At 41.4% G+C, this 27,274-nt stretch overlaps 1 protein-coding gene across 2 annotated transcripts in view; it reads right to left on the reverse strand.

Moving 5' to 3' along the window:
- Nucleotides 1–27,274, reverse strand: part of gnas (GNAS complex locus) — a 293,391-nt gene that overhangs the window by 81,342 nt on the left and 184,775 nt on the right. For both annotated transcript variants that reach the window (XM_048549880.2, XM_048549881.2), the window contains exon 5: nt 22,824–22,921. In XM_048549880.2, coding sequence (XP_048405837.1) covers nt 22,824–22,921 — 98 coding nt within the window. The remainder of the gene's footprint in view (nt 1–22,823; nt 22,922–27,274) is intronic.

Below are 27,274 nucleotides of genomic sequence, written 5' to 3' on the forward strand. Positions count from 1 at the left end.
TCTACGACAGTGGTTCAAGGCAGCAGCTCACTACCACCTTATCAAAGGCAATTTGAGACAGGTAATAAATGCTTCCCAGTCAGCCATGCCAAATCCCATAAGTGAATGAAAAATATCTCTAAAGGTTAGCATGCAGGTACAGCAAGCTGTTAGGAAGACTAAAGAAAATGTTAGTCTTCATTGTAAGAGAATTTGTACTGGAGTAGTCAAGTCTTGCTACAATTGTATAAGAGCTTGCTTACCCCACACCTGCATGCAATTTTGGCCTCATTTCAGGAAGGATGTTGCTGCCAAAGAACGAGTGCAACAAAAGGCTCACTAGTTCCTGTTCCTGGACAGAACGTAAAACTGTACCAGCACAGGAACAGGCCCTTCATCCCACAATGTTGTGCCACATGTGCGCCAAATTAAGCTAATCCTTTCTGCCCACCTTGGTCCATTTCACTCCATTCCTTGCACATTCATGCACTTATCTAAAAGCCCCTTAAATGACCTTATCATATTTGCCTCCACCACAACCTCTGGCGGTGTGTTCCAGACTCCTACCACTGTGTAAAAAACAGTCCCCTCACCTCTCCTTTGAACTTCTACCCCCCTTACCTGAAGCGCATGCCGTCTAGTTTTCAAATCTGGAAAGATTCTGATCATCAACCCTGTCTACACATTTCAATTTTGTAGACTTCTACCGAGTCTCCCCTCAGCCTCAGAAAACAACCAGAGCTTTTCCTTAGCCTCCCTTTATAGCTCACACACTCCATCAAGAAAGCATCCTTCTTGTAATCTGGCAACCAGAATTGGACGCAATACTCTAGTGTGGTCTAGCTAAAGTCTTATAAACTGTAAGATGACTTTCTGACTCTTGTGCTCAATTCTCTGACCAATAAAGGCAAGCATGCCATACACCTCCTTTACCACCCTATCTACTTGCGTGGCCACTTTAAGGAAGTTGTGGAATTGAACCCCAAGATCCTTCTATATATCAATGTTGATCAGGGTCCTGCCATTAACTGTATGCTTTTCCTTAACACTTGATCTCCCAAGCACAGCACCTCACACTTACTCAAATTATAGTCCATCTGCCATTTCTCTTACCAAATCTGCAACTGATCTGTATCCCACTGTATCCTTTGACAACCTTTTACATGAGGAGCAATTCCACCTATCTTTGTGTCATCTGCAAACTTACTAACCCATTCAAGTCATTTATACTTATCACAAACAGCAGAGGTCTCAGTTTGGTATGTGGGATTAATGATGACACCATGCAAAAGCACCTACTAGCTGAAGCCTAAATGGACCTCAAACAGGCACTACAACTGACTATCAGAATATGTGGCGGGCACAGCACTTGAGTGAAGGCAATTTCATCGCCTGACTCAGGACATATCCTGAACAGAGGGACCCAAGGTTAGCCAACAGCAAAACAAAGCCAAGCTTTGGCTGAATGGTTAAAATTTTCTTCAGCATCTGTGCTGGAAAGCCATTGTAGTTGCTGTTGTTATCCAAACTCAAGTTAACAAAAGAGTCCTACTAGATCTATATGGAGCATGAGAACTCATAGGCCAGTATCCAGGAGTGCGCACATTCTGGAAAGTTCAACTACATCTGGTTTGGAGCAGTTAAATTGCTTAGCAACATCCAAATCAGAACCCATTAAAATAAACATCTGGTTAAACAGTCAACTGGTTCTAAAAGTGGCTGAAACCATTTCAGTTGTTTCAGAGCCAGTCTTTAACAAAATTCACGCTGATCTCCAACCTTTAAATTTATGTGGGATCTAGGCTAGACTGACATTTTCATTCAAGTCATTTATACTTATCACAAACAGCAGAGGTCTCAGTTCGGATCCCTGTGGCGTACCAACAGTCATGGACCTCTGGCCTGAAACACTCCCTTCCACCCACTACCTTTTGCCTTCTATGGACAAGCCAATGCTGAATCCACACAGCCAAGTCACTGTGGATCCCATACATCTTAATCTTCTGAATGAGCCTAACATGAGGGACCTTGTCTACATGGATTTTACTAAGGCTTTCGACAACATCCACTGCTCAACCCTCATTAAATTTATCAAGGTGATGATCAAGTTAGTAAAGACATGACATGTCCTGTACAAAATCATACTGACTAGCCCTAATCAGGCCATATCTTTCCTAACGTGCGTAAATCCTATCCCTAGAACTTCTCTCCAAAAGCCTCCCAACCACTGATGAGGCTCAACAGTCCACAGTTTCCTAGTTTATCTCAACTTCCCTTCTTCAACAGAGAAACACTTGTGACTCACCAGGTCTCCAGGGGCTCTCCAGTGGCTAGTGAGGATACAAAGATCTTGGTCAAGGCCCCAGCAATCTCCTGCCTTGCATTTTTCAAAAACCTGGGATAGATACCATTCGGCCCTGGGGAACAATGCTCATTAAGAGACCCGATGCTACTTCTTTCTTGATCTCAAAATGCCCTAGCATAATTAGCATGCTGCACACGAATTTCACAATCCTCCATGTCCTTCTCCTCAGTGAATAACAACACAAAGTACTCATTTAGCATTTTCTGCCTCCCAGCCAAGATCCCTCCTTCATACGAGTGGTCCTACCTTCTCCCTAGTTATCCTCTTGCTTTTAAGCAATGTATAGAATGCCTAGGGATTCTCTAACTATTTGCCAAGGGTCCCTTCTTGCTCTAATGCTGATGTAATTTGCCCTCACCCAATTTAGTACTTTCCCACAAGGTCCTGACTTAACCTTATTCATAGCTATCCCTATAAAAGCTTAAAGGAATTATGATCACTGCTTTCAAGATGCTCTCCCACTGGAAGTTCAATCACCTGGTCAGGCACATTAGCCAATACAAGGACCAATACAGCCCCTCCTCTCTTTGGACTACCTACATCCTGTTTCAAGCTGGCAGGAATTTTTCCACGGAGACAGATTGGGCAAACTGGGTCTGCACTGTCAAGAGTTTTGTTGATACAGGGGTGATCTCATTGAAGCCTATAAGATACTTAAAGTGGCCAGCAAGGATATTTGCAGGTGAAACCAGGGTTCAGTTTAGAAATAGGGTACAGACTTGTTTTTTTAACTCAGAATAAATTATTTTACTCATTGAAATTTTGTACTACAAAGGACTTTAGAGGTTTAGTCTTTTGAATATGTTTGGGTAAAAACTGATAGATTTCTGATTACCAGTGGTACACACATTTACTGAGATGGGGCAAATAAAGGACATTGAACGTGGGGCAAATGCCATGGGCAAAATGGTGCATACATGTTCCTATGATATGCACTCAGTTGTACAGTTTGCAATTTAAAGCAGGGCACTAAACCATTTTTGCTAATGGTTAAACATGATCAAAAGTTTTGTTTATTTTAAAAAATGGCTATTGTTTATGAGCCAGCATCTGAGCATATACAATGCCACAGTCCCTTCTTGCAGTCTTTTGTCCACACCCAGAGTACGTTTACTCCCTTAATGGCCATTCTAAAGATACTGTTAGAATCAATACACACAGCATCATGAAAGCCAGGTATCAAATGCAGAAAGGAATTTTCCCAAATTTCATCTGACAGCAATTATAAAAGGCAATATTGCAGATTAGCAAGGATGGAACACAAAACGACTATTTTATATTATATAAACAATCATTGCTGAGAAATGGCAACGATATATTTGGGGCACATTGGTTTATTGCCAAAAAATAAGTTTCGATCTAAAATTCACCTCTTTCATCAAACTCAATTAACCAATTCAAGTCCAAAGGATCACCATTGTCGACGCACACCATAAGTTGCAACGTTCAAGTCGACTCAGCACATAAAATGACAACTTATCCAAAGTCTCCAAAGTTATGCTTTTCATTTTGGATACACTGCATGGAAGTTGAATCCCCCAGCTGTGACATGCTGCACTTACATAAGTCACCCTCAACTTCTCACACCATAAATGCTTTTTTTTTCCCTTACTGGTATTTTAGAACTGGGTACCAGGGATCAAATAAGTGATTAGGACTGTGTCGCAAAGCAACATCTATGGAGAGCAGACCACATATTGAGAACACAACAGGGAAGTGAGTCTGCCTAAACAAATGATGTATGATACTGGCTTCAAGCAAAAAATCATAACCATCACTAACTCAAACAGCCATGTCGAACTAAAAGAAACCAGCAGTGAAAAACAGACAGGAATTGGGAGGAATACACTTGGAAAATGTTGTTCAAGGTCAAATGAGTCAAGAAAACAAGGCCCACTTGCCTGTTTCAAACAAACACATACCGGAACCGGTCTCTTAAAATTATCTAATGGTTACATCTTTGTCAGAAATGCACCTAAGCAGGCCAAATCAAATATATGTCCAGTTTTAAGGGGCAAAACCATTAAGCTTTGTGACAGAACAACAAATTCACTTCGAGATGTGCAAAGTTCTTCAATGTCAAAATTACCAAAATTTTTCATCAGATAGTAATCAAATCAAATTTAAGGATTATGTCAGTAGCAACACTGATGGAACTGCACCTCCCAGTCGCAAACCATTTTAACTCCCCCCTCCCATTCCTCAGACGACATGTCCATCATGGGCCTCCTGCAGTGCCACAATGTTGCCATCCGAAGGTTGCAGGAACAGCAACTCATATTCCGCTTGGGAACGCTGCAGCTCAATGGTTTCAATGTGGACTTCACAAGCTTCAAAATCTCCCCTTTCCCCACTGCATTCCAAAACCAGCCCAGCTCGTCTCCGCCTCCCTAACCTGTTCTTCCTCTCACCTATCCCCTCCTCCCACCTCAAGCCGCACCTCCATTTCCTACCTACTAATCTCATCCCGCCTCCTTGACCTGTCCGTCCTCTCTCGACTGACCTATCCCCTTCCTACCTTCCCACCCATACTCTCCTCTCCACCTATTTTCTTTTCTCTCCATCTTCGGTCTGCCTCCCCGTCTCTCCCTACTTATTCCAGAACCCCCTCTCTTAAGAAGGGTCTAGGCCTGAACCGTCAGCTTTTGTGCTCCTGAGGTGGTGCTTGGCCTGCTGTGTTCATCCAGCTTCACACTTTGTTATCTTGGATTCTCCAGCATCTGTAGTTCCCATTAACACTGATGGAACATCTAAGATTTTGATAAGCCTAGCAATTGAACTGTGGTCTGCAAAACTCTGAAAACAATTCCAGTGAAAATCATAACTCATGAGAAGCCACAATGATACTGGAGTGCATATTTGAGGGAATAAAATTAAAGCATGTGGTAATTATCAACCATAAATGCAAGCTGAATATCAAATTAAAACCAAGCAAACTGCAGATGTTGTAAATCAGAAACAAAGTTCTGAGGAAGGGTCATCAGACCTGAAACGTTAACTCGGATTTCTCTTAACAGATGCTGCCAGACTTGCCGAGTTTCTCCAGCAACTTCTGTTTTTGTTTCTGAATATCAAACCTGCTGTCAGGGGTTTATGCACATCCATGACAACAGCTGAACGGACGAGAAGGAATGTAGTTGTGGACTGATAATGTGTGGAAGGAGTGTACCACTAGCTTAAACAAAGAATACAGTACAAAAGTATGGGATCTGTCTGGACCCTATATATCTCAATAAGATCAAGAGGTGCATAATGTCTGCAGTTCAACCTTTTGCTCTGTACCTCACCAAGGCAGTGAAGAATGAATGTAGCACTGAAGAAAACAGAAGGATGACTGACAAAGAAACATCCTGATAGAGTAGAATTCATGCTGTCCTACCGTATGGCTTTATGGCTGCACCATCAAATGCTGGGAGAATATTAACACAACAACTGTCAGATTACTCAAAAACACAGATTATCTAAATCAATGAATGGACAGAAGTTCTACTTCTTGAGTGATGATTATGAAACTGAAAGTGTCACTTTTGATATAGAGTGGGATCTTTATGGTGACGTCATAGCTAAAGTGCCTCAGTTCGGAAGGGTCACTGGACTCAAAACGTTAACTGTTTCTCTCCACAAATGCTGTCGGACCTATTGAGTTTCTGCAACAATTTCTGTTTATGTTTCATATCTTCGGTATCTGCAGTTTGTTTTTTTAAAAATATAAAATGGGATGATCTCACCTCAACGAGTTACTGCCCTTGGAAACACAGGAGTGCAGGATATCTTCCTTTTCTCCTACAAATTCTGTCTAAACAGTAACAATCAGCCTTAAATTCTTTAGACTTAGTTAATGCAAGGCAGCACTCAATATGCCATTAGCCCTTAACTATCTAAGGGCCATGTGGAAATTAGCTTGAAATTTCAGTGAAAGAGCACATGAGATTTGGGAGGGATCCAAATGTATAGGCCTGAAGTTTTCCAGCTGTTTACAACATGTGGATCGTCCCCACCACAAATTGATCCCACTCTTAGAACTTTGAATTCTTGTACATCAGTCGTTAGTGCAACACTGACACTCAAGTTGGAAACATCTTGTTCTAACATGGAAGTTAGATAAATTGCATTGCTATTTTTGATCCTTAAGAAACTGTTTTGTTTGTTCAAACAGGCCAGATTCATTTGTCCATAGGTGCTCCATGACCTTCAATCAGAGATTCCTTTCCTTCCTTGGTCTTCAGCCAATCATACATACTATCTCTAGACAGACAGGATGAGCGAGAGGGAATTAACTTGAAACTGGAGGAACTGCCTTCGGGAGCATGGGAAAGACAGAATTTGTGGTTGAAGGAGCAGCTTAATCTTTTCCACACTTGGTGATCTGTATATCAAACTCTGCACTGTTCATGCTCTCCGTGACAATGCTTCTCCAATTGGTTGGCAGCAAATTAAATTTATACCATAGGACTAACTTACACTGAAATTTTCATAGCCATCTTTGATTTTTCACAGGCTACTTGTAACATTGAGGACAAATTAGCTGGAATCCCTGTGCATCTGAACCTTTATAGCTACCATCTGAAAGTCAAGAGGAGGAAATGGCCAAGAGATGAAAAAGTGCAAGGTCAAATAAAAAGCAGAGGTCATGATCTCAATTTTCAAATTGAACCTGCATTTCAGAATTTAAAAAGGTTTGCAGTGTAGTAAATTAATTCAAGTATATAATTCAATCATACTTAGATAAAGCATGTACATCACTGAAGTTGTCTATCAAGCCTAAAGTTAACAGTGCAAGAAGCAGCTATTCAAATGATACAAATATATATTAACAAGACCATTAGATGGCCCACACAGGGAATTAATGAGCAGTGTACCTTGAATCTAAAGAGTACTACTGACCCAATAATATCCTCTCACGGGTCTCCACCTTTTAAAAACATACAAACATTATTTTTGTGTGTTTCAACATAATGTAAATTTACATGCATAGGCAAGTTTGAAAGCAAGAGGACAAGGGGATAAGGGAGAGAATATGGCATTGTGAAATGGAATACAATCCTGTTTTTACCGAGGATTCAGAAACATTTCTGGCAGGGTCACGAGCACAGAAAAGGAAGTAGAAATGGTCATTTCAAACTTGGTCCAATTAACGAGTCAGCATCAAACTGGGAATTATTGTATCTGGTTCAGCGCAAACATGCAGTTTTCGGATCCTAGTCCTCCAACGCATGAAATGGAACCGAACAATAGGTTAAATCACAGGTAGTATTATAACAATCTCATTCAACTCTAGTAGAGAGGTATAATGGTCTGAAAGGTATAAATTCACAATAGCACAATGACACTGACAACCAGGTGTTAAATCATAATTGCATTACAATTCCAATCTTTGATCTATATAAACAAATAACACTCGGCCACTGTGTTCAGGTGCTTCACTTTATTTAGTGACTTTCACTTTGTATAAATCTAGTATCATTTACTCCCATTAACATGGCCACAAGGATCAGCACAGTCTAACAGTTACTTTATCCTAGTAATACAGAAAACTGGGACTAAAGGCTGACAGATTCTCTACACCTGGTGACCTACAATCTAGGGAAGAGAAATAGCTACAGAGAAATAGATGCAGTTGCACCCCAGAAGTTCCCTAGATTTTAGAATTTTTCTAGCAAATTGGAAAACCAACTGTGAAGCTTCTAATTAAGAAGAGGGCATGACAGAAAACAGTAAATTATAGGTCAGTTAGCCAAAAACACGTAACTGGGCAAATTGTGGAACCCATTAGGAAGGAACCAAAACATTTATGAGATCCAAATGCAATCAAGCAGAATCAGCACGGGTTCAGGAAAGGGATATTGTTTGAAAAAGGACGTCCTGTACATACAAGTGCATCTGAATTTTCAAAAGACATTTGCTAAAGTGTCAAATTGCTTATGATGTCAGCTGTGAATGCAGGATTGGTTAACTGGCACAAAGCAAAACAGAGTCAGAATGAATGAGTCATTTGCCGTTTGCCAGTGTGAAGGCCTCAACTATTCTTACGCTGATGGAGGGCCCGAGTGAGGCTAAATTTGATGACAGTACAAAGATGGGTGGGAAATCAAGCTGCAAAAGACTTACAGAGTGTGTGTGGGCCGAAATTTGACTGATGGAGTATGACATGAAAAAATATTCACTACTGTGTCACTCAAATTGAGACACATTTACTGAATGTTGTAGTGTCCTGCGATCTGGCTGTCAATAAAAAGACAAAAGTACAAGCAGCTTGCTTTTAATTACAAGTAATTAGAGGCAAATGGAATGTTGACCTTTATTGCAAGAGTAATGGAGAATACAAGCTGGGAAGTTTTGCTCCAAATGTACAGGTCATTGGTGAAACCACATCCACAGTATTCATACAGAGATATACTTGCATTGGAGAAAGTTCCATTAGATTGATTCTTGGGTGAAGATTTTAAGATATCACCATAAAAATATGGAAGTAACAGGCTTGTGTCATTGTAGGACTAGGATGTGACCAGCAGACAATGATGCTGTTAGCCCTGACTACTGGAGTAGATCTGTTGAGTTTTCCTGCAATGTGTGCATATTCTAATCTTCACTTAAACAGAACATAACTATAGCTTGCCAAACATGATCAATGAGTCTGTGCAAAGAAGCCAGAAACATCTATAATGAAAGGTAGAACAGGTTGGGCCTACGTACATTGGCATTTTAAAAAATGAGACACAACTGAAATAGAAAACATTCAGGAGGCTTAACAGGAAGACTGAAAGGGTGCTCCACTCCAGGAGGAGTCCTGAAATAGGAAGCACAGTTTCATGCCAAGAGCTGTGCATTTCGATGGAAGGACAAATTCTCTACCTAGCGATTTGTGGAGCCAGAGTAACTGGAGTACATTCAAGGCTGACAGATGGATTCTTGAAACTACTGGGGAGTCCTGGGTTAAGGAGAAATACATTTTCTCAATAGGTTCATTTCTTTGTTGAAGGGTTATGTCACAGAATGTAGTGATGATGCAGGGTATCTTGGGATTCTTTACTCACACTTTGCAAAAAAACTGCCTTTGAAAGTATGTTGACAATAAGAACTGAAAAACAAGACAGACTTATACAGAATGAAAGAGAATGTAAATGCAAAGAATAAAAGCAAGGAAGCAGAAAATGTTCAGCTATGTACCAACCTGGGAACTCTGGACCCTATGTTAATTGTGAAGAGATGATTGTACCATTGAAAGGAAGGAAGTTAAAATTAAGCTAGTGTTGCAGTACACAAAATAAATCCAAGGACAGCTACCACTTACAGCAGTTAATAAATTACACCTCTTGCAACAGGGCCATGGCAACTTGCACTGTGAGGGATACTTGTGCATTCAGAGACCAGTAAAATCAGCTGGACATGGTACAGAATAGCATACGCACAATAGATTTCTGTACGTGAGATTATAAACATGAGACGCAAGGAGATGGCTCAGGAAAATTAAACATGCAAGTTATTAACACATTGATATGCTGGTGAAATAAATAGGAATGTTACAAACTATTAAGAGCAATTTCAACTTCATAAAGCATCTTCAACATTATTAAACCTCCCAACATTCTTTAAAGCCAAAAGGAAAGTTAGGAAAACTGGCCAATCACATGGTCAAAGTGGAGGATTTTAAGGAAACATCTAAAGTAAAGCACAACTCAACACCTAGGACACTGAAGTTTTAGTCCCTTTAAGACATATTGGCATTGGAGACAGCCCAAAGATGGTTTACTTTGTTGATCCTGGATTATGGGGATGGGGGAAAAGAGAAATTTTATTATGAGAGATTGAGAAGGTTGGGCTTGTTCTCATTGAAGGTGGCTCTTGAAACACTTAAATGTTATAATTGTACCAGCATCCACTGCTTCCTGTGGCAGCTCATTCCATACATGCACCATCCTCTGTGTGAAAAAGCTGCCTGAGGTCCCTTTATATCTTTCTCCTCTTTTTAAACCTACATACTCTAGTTTTGGACTTCTCAACACTGGGGAAAAGACCTTGGCTGTTTACCCTATCCCATGCCCCTCATGATTTTATAAACCTCTATAAAGGTCACTCCTCAGCGTCCGACACTTTTGGAATTGCCCCAGCCAATTCAGTCTCTCCCAACAGCTCAAACCCTCCAACCCTGGCAAAATTTTCACAGATCTTTTCTGAGCCCTTTCAAGTTTCACAACAACCTTCCTACAGGAGGGAGGGAGGCCAGAACTGCACACAATACTTCAACAGTGGCCGAACCAAAGTCCTGCACAGCCACACGACCTCTCCACTCTTATACTCAATGCACTGGCCATAAAGGCAAGCATACCAACTACCTTCTTCACTACTCCATCTACCCGCAATACCACTTTGGAAGAACTGTGAACATACACTCGAAGGTCTCTTTGTTCACCAGTAGCCCCGAGGGCCTTACCCATTAAGTGTACAAGTCCTGCTCTGATTTGCCTTTCCAAAATGCAGCACCTCACATTTACTTATTGCAACAATTATTGCAGAGAAGTAGATGAAAGATAGAGAATGTGAGGAAATAAATAAATAGCAACAGCTTGAAAAATGTCCATATTATGGAGAAGGAGGGGCTGAGCGTCTTAAAATGCATTAAGCTCCATCTGCCACTTCACAGCCCATTGGCCCATCTGATCACAATCCCAATAAACTCAGAGAAACTTCTTCACTGTCCACTACACCTCTAATTTTGGTGTCATCTGCAAACTTATTAATTATACCTCCTACATCCACATCCAAATCATTTATGTTGATGACAAAAAGCAGTGGACCCAGTATCAATCTGTGGGCTACACTGCTGGTCACTGGCCTCCAGTCTGAAAAGCTACCCTCTAGCATCACCCCCTCTTCCACTTCTGAGTCAGTTCTGTATCCAAATAGCTAGTTCTCGCTGTCTTCCATGGGATCTAACCTTGTTAACCATTCTACCCAGAGGAACCTTATCAAACATCCATCTAAAGTCCATATAGAACACATCCCTGCTCTGTCCTCATCAATTCTCTTTGCTACTTCTTCAAAAGACTCAATCAAATTGGGGAGACATGATTTGCCAAGTACAAAACTGTGTTGACTCTCCCTAATCAGTCCTCGCCTTTCCAAAGACATGTAAATCCTTTCCCTCAGGATTCCCTCCGACAACTTGCCCTGCATCAGTGTTAAGCTCACTGGTGTATAGTTCTGTGGCTTTTTCTTACCACTTAAATAATGGCACAATGTTTGCCCAGCCTTCAGTCTTCCAGCAGCCCACCTATGGCGATTGATGATACAAATATTTCAGCAAGGGGTCCAGCAAACTCTTCCCTTGCTTCCCATAAAGTTCTACGGTACACCTGATGAAGTCAAGGATTTATCCACTTTTAAGCGTTTTAAGATGGTCAGCACCTCCTCCTCCTCCATAATATGGACATTTTCAAGCTCACATTCTCCATCTTTCATATACTTCTCCACAATAATTGATGCAATAAGTCATTCAGTATCTACCCGATCTCCTGCAGTTCTACACATAGGTGGCCTTGCTGATTTTTAAGGGGCCCTATTCTCTCTCTAGTTTCCCCATCGCCCTTAATGCATTTGCAGAATGCTTAACTTATGCAATCCTTAACTAGCTTTGGCAAATATATCTCATGTCCTCTTTTTGCCCTCATGATTTCTCTCAAGTAAAGTCCTACTGCCTTTATACTCTTCTAGTGATTCATTTGATCCCTGCTGTCTATACCTGACATACGCTTCCTTCTTTTTCTTATGATCTTGTCATATCCCAGTCTCATGTTCCAAACCATGTCTTGAGTTCATTTGCCTTACCTCTTAGGCTTCTGGCATTGAAATATATGCAGTTTATCAGTCCTACCTTGTTCTCTGCTTTTCCCTTGCCTACCCTGACTGTTTGGCTTACTCCTTTCCCAAATGTATGTGTCTCAGACTGTTCTTTCCTCGTGATCTCCAATGCCCCCATCCCATCGCAGCCCTCCCTCTTCTCCAGAGAGCTATGGAAGTTGTGTCACTGAATATATTCAAGGCTGAATTACAATTTTGATTCACAAGGGAGCTGAAGGTAAACATGGACAGCTAGGAGAGTGGAACCAAGGTCATAAACTGATTAGTCATGATCTTAGTGAATGGTAGAACATGTTCAATTTAGGTCACTGGCCTAACCCTATTGACGATCTTCTAATTTCTTTTCTCCCCCCGTTACCTCTCTGCCATTGTTCTTGCTGAAAGCCTGTTGTCTCTAGGCACACCCAGCTCTGATGAAAGTCAGCTTCCTTTACCACAAATTCTGTCAGAGCAGTCAAGTATTTTGCAGCATTTTCTATTTTTAAATTCAACGTTGTTCAAGCTTTCACTTCACTGACAGTAGTTCGTACGAAAGCAAAATACTGGAAATACTCAGCAGTCCGACAGTATCTGTAATAGCTAATCACATGATCATGCCTACTGATCACCTGCTCAATACAACTTGTGAACCAATACCATCATTGGCTCTTTAGCCTAAGCTTAATCTTATTCATGCATGGATACTTCCATTCTTAACATACTTTAAAAGTAGTTCTGTTAGACAGTTGAAAATGTTTGCAGCAACTCCTGCAACTAAAAAAAAATGAACTGGGTTGGGGTGCAGTTTATTCAACACAAAATAAATGTAGTTAACTGTGTAGCATTCATACACAAATGCTAATTCACAGGCACCAGAAGACAAGGAAATTGTCCATGTGATGAAAAAGGTATCAGAGAGTGCATATTTTGAGAGGCAGATTCACCTCAACACACTAGTAAGATATTGGAATGTTTTCATATCTAAATTACCAAAGGGAGCAGTTTTGTTGTAAGCAGCAGCCGAGAGACAGAAACACAAAATACTGGAGAAACAGGTCCATTCCAGCCCAAGACAATAAAATGTGAGGAAGGATGAGCACAGCAGGCCAAGCAGCATCTCAGGAACACAAAAGCTGACGTTTCGGGCCTAGACCCTTCATCAGAGAGGGGGATGGGGTGAGGGTTCTGGAATAATTAGGGAGAGAGGGGGAGAGGGGGAGGCGGACCGAAGATGGAGAGAAAAGAAAATAGGTGGAGAGGTAGGGAGGGGATAGGTCAGTCCAGGGAAGACGGAGTGGTCAAGGAGGTGGGATGAGGTTAGTAGGTAGATGGGGGTGCGGCTTGGGGTGGGAGGAAGGGATGGGTGAGAGGAAGAACAGGTTAGGGAGGCAGAGACAGGTTGGACTGGTTTTGGGATGCAGTGGGTGGAAGGGAAGAGCTGGGCTGGTTGTGTGGTGCAGTGGGGGGAGGGGACGAGCTGGGCTGGTTTAGGGATGCGGTGGGGGAAGGGGAGATTTTGAAACTGGTGAAGTCCACATTGATACCATTAGGCTGCAGGGTTCCCAGGCAGAATATGAGTTGCTGTTCCTGCAACCTTTGGGTGGCATCATTGTGGCACTGCAGGAGGCCCATGATGGGCATGTCATCTAAAGAATGGGAGGGGGAGTGGAAACGGTTTGCGAGTGGGAGGTGCAGTTGTTTGTTGCGAACTGAGCGGAGGTGTTCTGCAAAGCGGTCCCCAAGCCTCCGCTTGGTTTCCCCAATGTAGAGGAAGTCACACCGGGTACAGTGGATGCAGTATACCACATTGGCAGATGTGCAGGTGAACATCTGCTTAATGTGGAATGTCATCTTGGGGCCTGGGATAGGGATGAAGGAGGAGGTGTGGGGGCAAGTGTAGCATTTCCTGCGGTTGCAGGGGAAGGTGCCGGGTGTGGTGGGGTTGGAGGGGAGTGTGGAGTGAACAACGGAGTCACGGAGAGAGTGGTCTCTCCGGAAAGCAGACAGGGGTGGGGATGGAAAAATGTCTTGGGTGGTGGGGTCGGATTGTAGATGGCCGAAGTGTTGGAAGAAGATGCGTTGTATACGGAGGTTGGCGGGGTGGTGTGTGAGAACGAGGGGGATCCTCTTTGGGCAGTTGTGGCGGGGGCGGGGTGTGAGGGATGTGTTGCGGGAAATACGGGAGACGCGGTCAAGGGCCTCCTGCAGTGCCACAATGATGACACCCGAAGGTTGCAGGAACAGCAACTCATATTCCGCCTGGGAACCTTGCAGCCTAATGGTATCAATGTTGACTTCACCAGTTTCAAAATCTCCCCTTCCCCCACCGCATCCCTAAACCAGCCCAGTTTGTCCCCTCCCCCCACTGCACCACACAACCAGCCCAGCTCTTCCCCTCCACCCACTGCATCCCAACACCAGTCCAACCTGTCTCTGCCTCCCTAACCTGTTCTTCCTCTCACCCATCCCTTCCTCCCACCCCAAGCCGCACCCCCATCTACCTACTAACCTCATCCCACCTCCTTGACCTGTCCGTCTTCCCTGGACTGACCTATCCCCTCCCTACCTCCCCACCTATACTCTCTCCACCTATCTTCTTTTCTCTCCATCTTCGGTCCACCTCCCCCTCTCTCCCTATTTATTCCAGAACCCTCACCCTATCCCCCTCTCTGATGAAGGGTCTAGGCCCGAAACGTCAGCTTTTGTGCTCCTGAGATGCTGCTTGGCCTGTTGTGTTCATCCAGCCTCACATTTTATTGTCTTGGATTCTCCAGCACTTGCAGTTCCCATTATCTCTCTCCCATTCCAGCCTAATATGACTTCTGCATAACTGGAAAGGTGCTAAAATGGTGGTTTTTAAACCTTTTACGGAGGCAAAAAAGGAGCGACAGGGACAGATTGTGCGAAGGTACAGTGCAAAATACAAAGGGGTTGTTAATTGTCATGAAAAAAAGAGACACATGTAAAACAGGTGTAAATTAGGGTTTGAAAAGGAGAAAGGGAGTCTTTTCTGAGGGCAAAGCAAACTAAGACAAAAATAATGGACAAGCTGTGGAGGAGTTGGGGGAGAATTTAAACAAAGACAAGGTGAACATAGCTGCCTTTTCCCTAGGGTGGAGAATTTCAAACTAGGGGGCACATTTTTCAAGTGAGTGGAGAAAGATTTTAAAAAGACATGAGAGCATTTGTTTTCTTTTAACACAGTGGTTTGTGTGTGGAATGAACTGCCAGACGAAGTGGTGAATGCAGGCACAATGACAACATTTAAAAGACATTTTGATAATGACACGAATAAAGAATTGTTTGGAGGGATGTGAGTCAAGCCTAGGCTGGTGGGATTAGTTTAATTTGGGATTATGGTCGGCATGGAATGGCTGGACTGAAGGGTCTCTTTCTATGTATGGCTATGACCCTAAAACGGAGTTAAGGTTCTGAAGTTATGGCATGCTGACACAGGATGGGATTGAAGATGTGTTCGGTGAGGTCAAAGTGCTGGAGGGAGGCCAGCAGATGACTCTCTGAATGCAAGAGACAAGCAAGGTGGAAGGTGGGAAGGAGAGAAGGGATGAAGGAAGCAAGTGTGGAAGTTGGGTCAATTCAGCATATGAGGCTGATGGCCCTGTCAATCACTTTTGGGGTGGTGACAGGTGCCCTGATGGAAAAGATGGCCACGTCAGAGGTACCCCAGTACAGGAAAAACTGGGAGAATGGAACTTAATCCACATTGAAGGTAGGGCACAAGGATGTGTTGCTGTGGTACCGGTAGGAATCAAAGTGCTGGTAATGGACATTGGCTGGCAGACAGCCTAATCAGACTAGGGGACACATTTTAAAGTGAAAGGAGACATTTTTTAAAAATAAAGTGTTTTACACATTGGATGGTTTGTGTGTGGAATAAGCTTCCTGAGGAAGTGCTGGATGTGGATACAATTTTCACGTTAACAAGATATTTGGATAGGTGCACAAATAGGAAAGGTTTGGAGGGATATGGGCTAGGAGTATGCAGGTGGGGCCAGTTTAGTTTGGGATTAGTTTCAACATGGATTGGTTGCGTCAACGGGAATGCTTCCAGGCTGCATGGCTCTATGACTCTGACTCTAAATGGAAACAGAAGTTAACAGAGGGTACAGCCAGAGATTAAGACAGTGTGAAGGAGCAAGGAAGATTGAAATGGGAAGCAAATTGTAGTTTGTGGCTTTTGACAGATAAGTTGAGACTTTTTAAGAAGGAAACCAGCCACCTGGGTCTCTTACACATTTTTGAGAGCATCAAAAGAAAGACTACTGAAAAAGCAACAAATTTGACTAGTATAGGATTCATCTCAGCAATTTCAGTGAAAGGAAATATTGTACTGCTTCCTAGTTTTTGTGAAGGCAAAAAGGGAATGTGAGCTAGTATTGGCAGATAAGGTTAAGGATAATCCAAACAGATTCTATAAACACATTAACAGCAAGAGGGTAACTAGAGAGGGGACAGGGCCCCTTAAAGATTAAGGTCGTCTTTGTGTTCAACCTAGTAGATGGGAGAGATATTAAATGACTATTTTGTGTCCGTTTTTACAGTGGAGAAAGAAATGATATCTACAGAATGATGTGAAATAAATTTAGATGTTTTAAAAATAGTCGACATCACAGAAGAGGTGGTTTGGGAGGTCTTGGAGAATATAAAATATGGCTAAATCTCCGGGGCCTGACTTAAAGTATCCCAGAACACTGTGGGAGTTAAGGGAGGAAAGTGCAAGTCCCCTTGAAATACCTGTACCATCTATAACAATGGGTGAGGTGCCTGATAACTGGAGGGTGGCGAATTTTGCATCTTTGATTAAGAAAGGTTGTGATGAGAAACCAGGGAACAACAGACCTGTGAGACTAACCTCTGTTGTTGGTAAATTGTTGGAGGTGGTGATCATAAAAGAAAGGATTTATAGTCATTTGGAGAGGCACAAATTGATTAATCATAGTCAACGTGGTTTTGAGCGAGGAAAATCATGTCTCACAAGCTTGATTGAGCTATTTGGAGGAAGTTACCAAAAAGACTGATGATGGCAGAGCAATGGATGATGTTCACTTGGGCTTCAGTAAAGCCTTGGACAAGGTTCTGCATGGTAGACTAATTACTATAATTAGGTTACAAGGGATTCAGAGCAAGCTTGCCAATTGCATACATAATTCGTTTAATGGCAGAGACAGAGAGGGGTGATGGAGGGTTGCTTTTTGAACGGAAACCTGTCTACTGTGGTGTTCTGAGATCGGTTGTGGGTTCTCTTCTGTTTGTCAGTTATATCAATGATTTGGATGAGAATATAGAGGCCATGGTTAGTAAGTTTGCAGACAACACCAAAATTGGTGACATAGTAGACAATGAAGGTGTTACAAAGGGATCTTGACCAAATGGGTCAATGGGCTAAAAAATGGCAGATGGAATTCAATCTGGATAAATTATTGCATCTTGGTATAACAAATAAGAGTAGGGCTGTGTGATTAATGGTAAGGCCTTGGGTAGAGCTGTAGAACAGAGGAGAGCAGGTATATAAGTTTTTGAAGTCTGTGTCATGTTTAGAGACAGTGGTTAAAAAGGTGTTTGGCACGCTTGCCTTCATTACTCAGTCCACTGAGTACAGGAGTTGGGAAAGTCATGTTGAGTTTGTGCAAGACGTTGGTGAGGCTTCTTCGGGAATTGTGTGCACAGTTCTGGTCACCCAGTTATAAAAAGGAGATTATTAAGCTGGAGAGGGTTCAGAAGAGATCTACCAGGATATTGCCAGGTATTAAAAGTTTCAGTTATATAGAAAGGCTGGACAGACTGCGAGTTTTTCCTCACTGGAGCGTAGGAGGTTGAGAGGAAATGTTATAAAAGTTTACAAAATAATGTGTGGTATAGAGACAGTTAATGGTGGCGGTCTTTTCTGCAAGATGGGGGATTGAGACCAGGGGACACATTTTTAAAGCGAGAGGAATGAGATTTAAAAAAGACATGAGGCAATTTGTTTTGTTTACAGAGGGTGGTACATGTGTGGGATGAGCTTCCAGAAGTAGTGGTGGATGGGAGTACAATTATAATATTTAAAAGTCATTTGGATAAGTACACGAACAAGAAACGTTTGGAGGAATATGGGCCAAGAGCCAGAGAGACTAATTTAGCTTGAGATCATGGTCGGCATGGATCGGTTGGAAGGGTCTGTTTCCACACCCTATTTACGCTATTTCTGTTTACTCTAACTTGAGCAAGTATGCAACCAAGCCTGAAGCTTGCAAGTGCATGAGTGACAGCCCAAAAACCTGAGGATAGAACAAGAGAAAAAGCAAACAAAAATACCTTCATATTCTGTTCCATATTGCCAATTGCCAGAATTATTTTGGACAGTGGAAATTTCATATATTGAGGCATAATTCCAGTATAAAATTTCAAATGTCAAGTTTTCATTCAGCATTGAACAATCTGGCTGAAAACCACTCAAAAGCTGGTGAATTTATATTGGTTACTTTCATTAACTATGTGGACATGAAAATTTACAAGAAAAATAGTGGTTTTGACTAAAGAGTGAAAGAAAATCTTAGAAGTAGTATTAAATACAGAGTAGGTTGCAAAAAAATCTTCAGAAGTAAAAATGCAAAGCAGATACAGCCAATTGGTTACTTGCAGAAAATATGCAGCATGTAATATTTACAATGCAGTTAAAATAAACGTGATACTTTTGAGTTGCCAAAGTTTGAACACTACTAGTGTGAAGATGTTGCATATTGGGATATACGACAATCAGGGGTATGCAAAAACCTAGGGTCTTGAAGAGTGTGTTTAAATTTGAATCGAAGACAGTATTTTGCATTGATTATCATCAACTGCTGGGCAATTCCTTCAGATTACACCACAAACCAGTGACTTTCCAATCTTGGTAGAAACTGTCAAATTCATCAAATTACCAAGCAAAACTTCAAAAGAGTGATAAAAATAGCAGAACAATGCTGTCAAACAGCCTAAGATGCACACTTATGTAAATGATTATTCCGTTTGATGCAGAATTGTTGGGAGAGACTCTTACCACTAGGAAGCACTACTCTCAACCCAATGTAGATCACTGTCATAGGTGTAGGGATTAATCAAGGAGCTTTTGTAGCATGGGAAACCTGAAGCCACTGGGTCCTGTCACTTGGACTGAACATCACCCTGAAGTGGTAGGCCATTCCACAACAGGGGCTTCAAAAAATCCAGGCAGTGCCATGAATACCTATTGTGTTAAATAATACGGCAATGTAAAAACAAGTAGACAGCACTAATGGAAGTCCTCCTAATTTTAATGGTATAATCAAAAAATTGTCTGTGAGGATTGCCAGCATTTAATAGAAGGTTGCAGCTATTCCTCCTCGTTAAAAATACTCGCTGTCCAAACAGAACTTCTTTTGTAAATTCTAAAGGAGCAACTTCAAAAATCTATCAAGCCACAAGGACAACAATGTTCAAGACCAAGACAGAGCAGCATACGTAGCCTCTTGAATGCAAAGGCCATCACGTGGAGCAAAATTTGCTTTAAAGATAGGTTATTGGAAGTTATTTACATCCACCAAAAGTCACAGTTGAAGAGTTTCAGGTCAGTATTGCGTGGGATGTTTCCACATTAGGCAATAACTTAAACAACTGCCAAATGTATGAACCAGTCACCAAATAAAACTCAACATGTGGTAGATGTTGTATACTTGATGTTTTATGTAATGGCTAATCATGTTCATAGTTAGAACAGACACCAGCTTTGTTCTTAATGACAGCAGCCATCAAAAATATCGGAGATGTTGGCATTTTCTTCTATGCTAAATTTGTAGCCACTTCCAAATTAGGGGCTGCAAGCAGGAGCTTAGATTCAACCCCAGATTTGTTGCAAGCAGACTTATGGGTGCTAGAGACACTAGTTTGTGACCTCAATTCATTTTTCTGGAAAGGATGCCAAGTTGTCATTGCCTTTCTCAATGCTGCTTTTCCTACACTTGTGTTTTAAAGCAGAATGTGTGTGCTATAAAGAACTTCAAGTAAACAACATGCTCATTTTTGCTTCTGCAAAGCTGCTACTGACCAGAATGATTTCCACAATTTTATCTGCTACTGACAGAATGAGATTGCTAAAATGCTACTTTTGGTTAATATTACTACAGCTTTACAGAAGTTGGATTATAATATAGACAATACAAGTTAAATTAAAAGCAATGTAATTGTGGTTTGAGACCGATGAGGAAGAATAACTGGACAACACAATACAACGCATCATCCTCCGACACGTCCGCCATCTACAATCCGACCCCACCACCCAAGACATTTTTCCATCCCCACCCTTGTCTGCCTTACGGAGAGACCACTCTCTGTGACTCCCTTGTTCGCTCCACACTTCTGTCCAACCCCACCACACCCGGCACTTTCCCCTGCAACCACAGGAAATGCTACACTTGACCCCACACCTCCTCCCTCACCCCTATCCCAGGCTCCAAGATAACTTTCCATATTAAGCAGATGTTCACCCGCACATCTGCCAATGTGGTATACTGTATCCATTGCACCCGGTGTGGCTTCCTCTACATTGGGGAAACCAAGCGGAGGCTTGGGGACCGCTTTGCAGAACACCTCCGCTCGGTTCACAATAAACAACTGCACCTCCCAGTCGCGAACCATTTTAACTCCCCCTCCCATTCCTCAGACGACATGTCCATCATGGGCCTCCTGCAGTGCCACAATGATGCCACCCGAAGGTTGCAGGAACAGCAACTCGTATTCTGCTTGGGTACCCCGCAGCCCATTGGTATCAATGTGGACTTTACAAGCTTCAAAATCTCCCCTTCCCCCACTGCATCACAAAACCAGCCCAGCTCGTCCCCTCCCCACACTGCATCCCCAAACCAGACCAGCCTGTCTCCGCCTCCCTAAACTGTTCTTCCTCTCACCCATCCCTTCCTCCCACCTCAAGCCGCACCTCCATTTCCTACCTACTAACCTCATCCCACCTCCTTGACCTGTCCGCCTTCCCTGGACTGACCTATCCCCTCCCTACCTCCCCACCAATACTCTCCTCTCCACCTATTTTCTTTTCTCTCCATCTTCGGTCTGCCTCTCCGTCTCTCCCTATTTATTCCAGAACACACTCTCCATCCCCCTCTCTGAAGAAGGGTCTAGGCCCGAAACGTCAGCTTTTGTGTGCCTGAGATGCTGCTTGGCCTGCTGTGTTCATCCAGCTTCACACTTTGTTAACACAATTATTGAGAAAGTTTTGAGGAAAACAGGCATGCAGGAGGAATTTTTGTGGGTGATCATCAACAGCAAAGTATAATTTCATAGTTAAAAGCTAGAACATCTGGCAGTGATTTATAAAATTGATGGTAACAGGAAGATGAAGAAAAAGAAAATAGAATTTAGATAGAACAGATATGAGATTTGAGAACATCAAGATGTTGACAGCCATCAAGGGCAGTGATATTTGAATGGTCCCTGATCATATATCATGTTTTAAAGAAGCTGATGATTAATAGAAAGTCAACAGGCCTGCATTTACCTGGCCAGATTTGCATATCACAAATATTCATAAGAAATTTGCATTTAGTCAGTCCAGCAGGACTTTTCCAGTACCCAATGATTCCACTGTAACTGTGACTACTGCTGAATAATCACTTAGCAAAGCTATTTTCTGACAACCTAATTTTAAAGATCTCTTCAAACCATTTTTACGGTTTGCTGTAATACTGAAAAGGTACTGTACTTCTTTTCTGTGCTTCATTTCTCTCGTGCCCTTGCGTAGATTATTTTAATGTGTTTTAACATCCTTTTACATTTCTTTGCACATTCCATCACTTAGCCTAGACAAATTTATTTTATTATTGTGTAATCACGATTGAAGTGATAAAGTTGCAAAAGGCAACTTTCTCAGTAATGGTCCTCATATCAAGTCTATCCACCAATATGTAATTAATTTTCAATTCTGAAATGTGCCACTAAAACAAGCACTCCACTCTGTTCCTGATCACAACTTTCAAAACTCTCATCAGTACCACTGTTATCTCAAGTCTGAACTATTCCAGTACTCTCCTGGCTGGCCACTTGCCTATACCACACACAAGCTTAAACTTCTCTAAATCTGAATCCCATATCCTAACTCCCAAGCTACCCATCACATCACCAATGTGCTTGTCAATCAACATATGCAGGCATCAGATCGTGTATGCTTAAATTTTAAAACTGGTTTCCTTCCATGACCTTATCTGTCCCTTTTTCTGTTGTCTCCTCCAGACTTGGAAGCTGAGATTTTAATTAGTCTACCTTTTGTCCAGGTCTTTAGAGCTCTAAGACACATTGCTGAAATACCTCGGATCTCACGTGCCATGACAGAAGGTACAGCAATCCTTTTAAAGTGTATTTAGATCTTTGGACAACAATGGTACAGTCTCTTCAAACCTCAAATCAGAGCTTTTAGTTTAACTTTAAAAATCAGCACTTAAAGCACTTTTCAAATGTTGGTTTTAGGAGCAATGCCAGCAAGCAAAACAGGAACTGGATTACTAGATCATTTCCCTAAACAGAGTTTATATTAAATTACCTAACACTCTGCATTAGAATGAATTCTACAGCACCCATTCCTAGCCACCAATTTACAAAGAGAACAAAAGAAACTTACTAGTGTGCGCAATCAATGAGCTGATATTCATTCGACCTCTCGTAGCATGCTTTCACACCTTCATCCTGCCAGAGTATCGTTGTATGTTCATAGAACTCCTGAAACAAAATATTTAAATCTCATTAGCATCTGCAAAGCTCAAAACATATTTGAACAGTGGTGAAAATTACACATAAACATGGCACTTATGCACTGCTGGTTACCTCCACACCATAAATGGTGCATAGGTATTGGTGTAGTTAGAAGGATGTTCAATTACCATGTAGTTCTGCAGCATAAGCTGAACAATGGAAGACAATTGGGTCATTTGGCCCCTCAAGCTCATTTCGCCATTTAATAACACCGCCGCCGATCTCACACACCTAATTCCATACATCCCATCTTGGCTTCATATTCCTAAAATCCTTGGCTAATATAAATTAGTCTCAATATTAAAAATCACCAACTAACCTAGCATCAGCTGCTGTTTGTCGAAGAGAATTCCAAAATCTCACCATTTTTTCCAGAGGTTTTTTCCAGTTTCACTTCTCAGAACATCTAGGTTTAGTTTTGAGGCTGCAGTCTCCAAATTGTGGACTCTCGAATTAGAACAGACTCACTATCTCCGTCTATTTAATCCCTTGTATTGATGCAGTCATACAATTCGGAAACAGACCCTTCAAACCAACTCGTCCGTGTCAACCAGCCATCCCAATCAGACTAAGTCTGTTTGTAAGCATGCCAGTCTACTACATCTCTCTATAACCTCCACATTCATACACCTATCCAGATATGGAAAAAACTTTAATCCAAGTTATCTTTTACAGTTCTAAATGCCAGGAAATATTACTCAGTGTGCAACTGTTCCTGATAAATCAACCCCCAGGTGTTTAGAGCCTGTTTACATTATCGATAGTTAATTGAAGCAAAGCTCATGGCTCCGTGCAATTTTTAGTTAGTGTTGTCTAAATAGGCTAAAAGCTAAACAAAATAAATTGCGTGAAAGATGATTTCACCGAGGTTGTACACATAATTCATTGTAATAAATCTAACCTACACTTTGTCCACTATCCTCTTTCTGAAGTGTGATGCATGTATCATCTAATATAGGTGTCTACAAACGCAAAAACAACTGCATTCGTTGGAAATCTGAAACAAAATCAAGCTAGGTTGGAAATAATGAGGCCAAATTGCATGTGCACAGAGAATGGATAAGCTACATTTTCAAGCATTGATCCTTCAGTTAACCAAACTCAAAATGTTCATCTTCACAAAATGCTTGACCTGCTGTGTTTTTGCAACATTAGCTACTTTTAAGCATAAATACACATATTTGGGTAGTGCCAAACATTCTGAAATTGTGCACATCACACATATGCTGAGGGGAGCTGATCCCCTAAGCCTCAAATCCCCAAAACAGGTACGATTGAAACTCTCCTCACCCATCACTTACTTGCTTCAAAAGCCTTCCAAAAAAATCTTACTCCATTTTTGGAATCTATTCTTCAACTCTTCCTGTTTCTGCAGTGCCCTTTCTCCCCTCAAAGTTGTCTAAGGCCTTTCTAATAACATGGCTCCTACATGAATTCAGGTAGTTACTGTTCTGAAACAAAACTCTGCTTGATTGGCTCCCAATTCACCAACTTTAACACCCACTCTCATAACTATGAACGGAAATTGATAGCAGTAAGTACCATCTGAAAATGGTAGCACGGCAGTTCAAAAGTTCTTACGGCAGCAACTTCCAATCTTGTGACTTTAATCACCGAGAAGGATAGGGGATGCACATTATGGGAACACAATCTTCTGCAAGTTCCTATCCATACAAACTTGATGATTTGGAACCATAAAACTATTTCTCACCACTACAATTAGTGACTGACCTCCCTCCTCTGAACGTGGTGCCATGGTCTTTCCTAGGTGTCCTGGGACCAAATTCAAAAAGGGTACCTCAGCTATCTTAAAGAAATGCACTAAGAATAGACCTGATCTACTTGGTCTAACATCCATACTTCACGTTCTACACTCCAATAAGCCCAAAACCCAATTTCAAAGGCGGCCGCTCATAATTTAAATGGCTGGCTGCCTTTAAGAGCTACTTGTGTACAAACTATCAATTCCAATCCCACTCTTGAGAGAATGAGAAATGCCAGTTTTAGGGGCAGGACTGGAGATTCCAGAATCCTTCCAGCAGCTGCACCACAATGGAGAGGCATCTGTAAGTTATGTAAACCAGTTGAGGTGTTCCTTATGGATAGGGTCATAATAATTTTTAAAAAAGACCCTGGATATTTTTCATGAGGAATACATATGACAAGCAATAATCTGAGACAAACTGAGATCAAGGAATGGAGTCAGAGCCTGTTTACGTTATCAATAGTGAACTGAAGCAAAGCTCATGACTCTGTGCAATTTTTAGTGTTGTCTAAATAGGCTAAAAGCTAAACAAATAAATTGCATGAAAGATGATTTCACTGAGGTTGTACGCATAATTCCAAAACCTGTTATGAAGAAGTTTCTCTATCAGCACTTGTCAACAGGCTCTTTGTTCGCATATTCATCTCTCTACTCCCACACCTCTACCAAAATCAGAATTCCACTCGTCCATTCAACCAGCCACTGTCATTTCCTTCACCTATCAATGTGGCAAATACATAGTGCTGCCTGAAGCAGGTCTCACCTTCAATTCGCTTTCACCAACAGTTCCCCTCAGATATCCGTGCTCATTCTTCCATCACTTCACAGAATGACAGAATTACATTACTGTACGTGGTCTATCGGAACGTCACATCTGCACTGGCTGCTCAAATGAGCAGGCATTTAGAACAGGAGTATCTCTTAGTCAGCTATGCCTGACAAAGAGCAACACCCCTAAAACTAAGCATCTGGCAACAAGTTATCAACCTGTACTTAGGAAAATCTAGCTGTGGCAACAGGGAAAAAAAATCAAATGAATGGTTGTAGGAATGCTTCCAAGTCCAAATTTATCTTTTTAAGTAGCACTGCACACATGTATCATGTGCCATTATCTTCTACATTTCTACAGAAGGTAAAGAATGAGGCAAGGTTGTCCATTGGCATTCATTTTTGTTGTTACCATGTATCAATAATACAGGGGATGCAAACAAAACTGCTTTCAACAGTACTTGTTCCCAGCTTTCTTGAAATAGTGCTGTGGCTTATCAACTACAAAATGTATTGTTGGGCAACTTCCTGAAGGAACTGCCTTGCTCAGCTTCACCAACAGATTACAGTTGAGGAAAATGAAGTCTTGAGGTAACAATTTATACATTAGCACAAAACTGACTGCAACACCCATGCTGCTTATTCACTGAAGATCAGCAGAGATCATAAACAAACCTTCAAGTGGTGCAACAACTAGATTCTGCAGGCTATGAATTAGGAGTATTAAAGAGATATAATAATACCTTTAATAATTCAGTGTCTTATAAGAAGTTACAACATTGGTATATCAATTGCTATACATTTTAGTGCCACTCGAACATCCTGCAGTTTATAAATATAGTGCAAAACATCTTCAAACACAAACATCAACAATTGTCAGTCTTCACATGTATATTAAACACAAATGGACTCTAAGCAGTGGGTAGTTCATTAATTGTGATGTTAAGAATGCAAAACACTAAAATGCTACTTTATTAATAGATGCAAGAATTTATGTTTTCATGTTGGGAAACATTTGGGAATTGGGGAAGAGTTCATGAATATGATTCAATACTGTTGAAAACTGCCTGGACTTTATTCAATTCAACCAAAAACTTTCAATTGCAAGAGTACCAGAGTATTGTATAGCCTACTTTATACAATGTTGAAAGTAAGTCAATGGTAAATTTAAGGAAAACTCCACCTTGACAAAAAGGACAACAAAATTATAGACTATAGTAATCAATACACAACCCTGAGCTTTTAAATCAAGATTAAAACAAGTCTCAGTACAGAAGTTTAGGGATTTTAATTCAATTTAAGAGGAAAGAAAGGGATCACAAAAATCACACTACCATAACCCAAATGATTCACAAACTGGTCCTCATTTTCACTGAAATAGCTCCGAGTCCTAACAGCACCCCTAAGTTGCTTCTTAGACAGCCAGGTGTGCCAAATTGCTTTGAAGGAAGGACCGGTAGCTCCTCAGAGTATCTAGGAGAAGATAATAAATGATATGATTGCAGTGATACCTACAATGCTAGAGAGAATTGTAAAATTAAGCAGCTCAACACTGCAGTTTCTCTGTGCCAAATTATTTAAAATTAGTACACTAGCATTATTGTGACAGATTTCAATGCAAGAGGAAATACAAAAATTGCTGTGCTGGAAATGGGTGGATCTAAATTAGCAGAGAATTCAAATTAGACTGACTGGACAGAATGGATGATGCCAAAAATTGGCACTGTACTAGACAGAATACATCTCAAAGATAAAGATTTCACAACATTGAATAGATTAAGTTTTCA

This window comes from Stegostoma tigrinum, chromosome 19 (genome assembly GCF_030684315.1).
Source record: "Stegostoma tigrinum isolate sSteTig4 chromosome 19, sSteTig4.hap1, whole genome shotgun sequence".
NCBI lineage: Eukaryota > Metazoa > Chordata > Chondrichthyes > Orectolobiformes > Stegostomatidae > Stegostoma > Stegostoma tigrinum.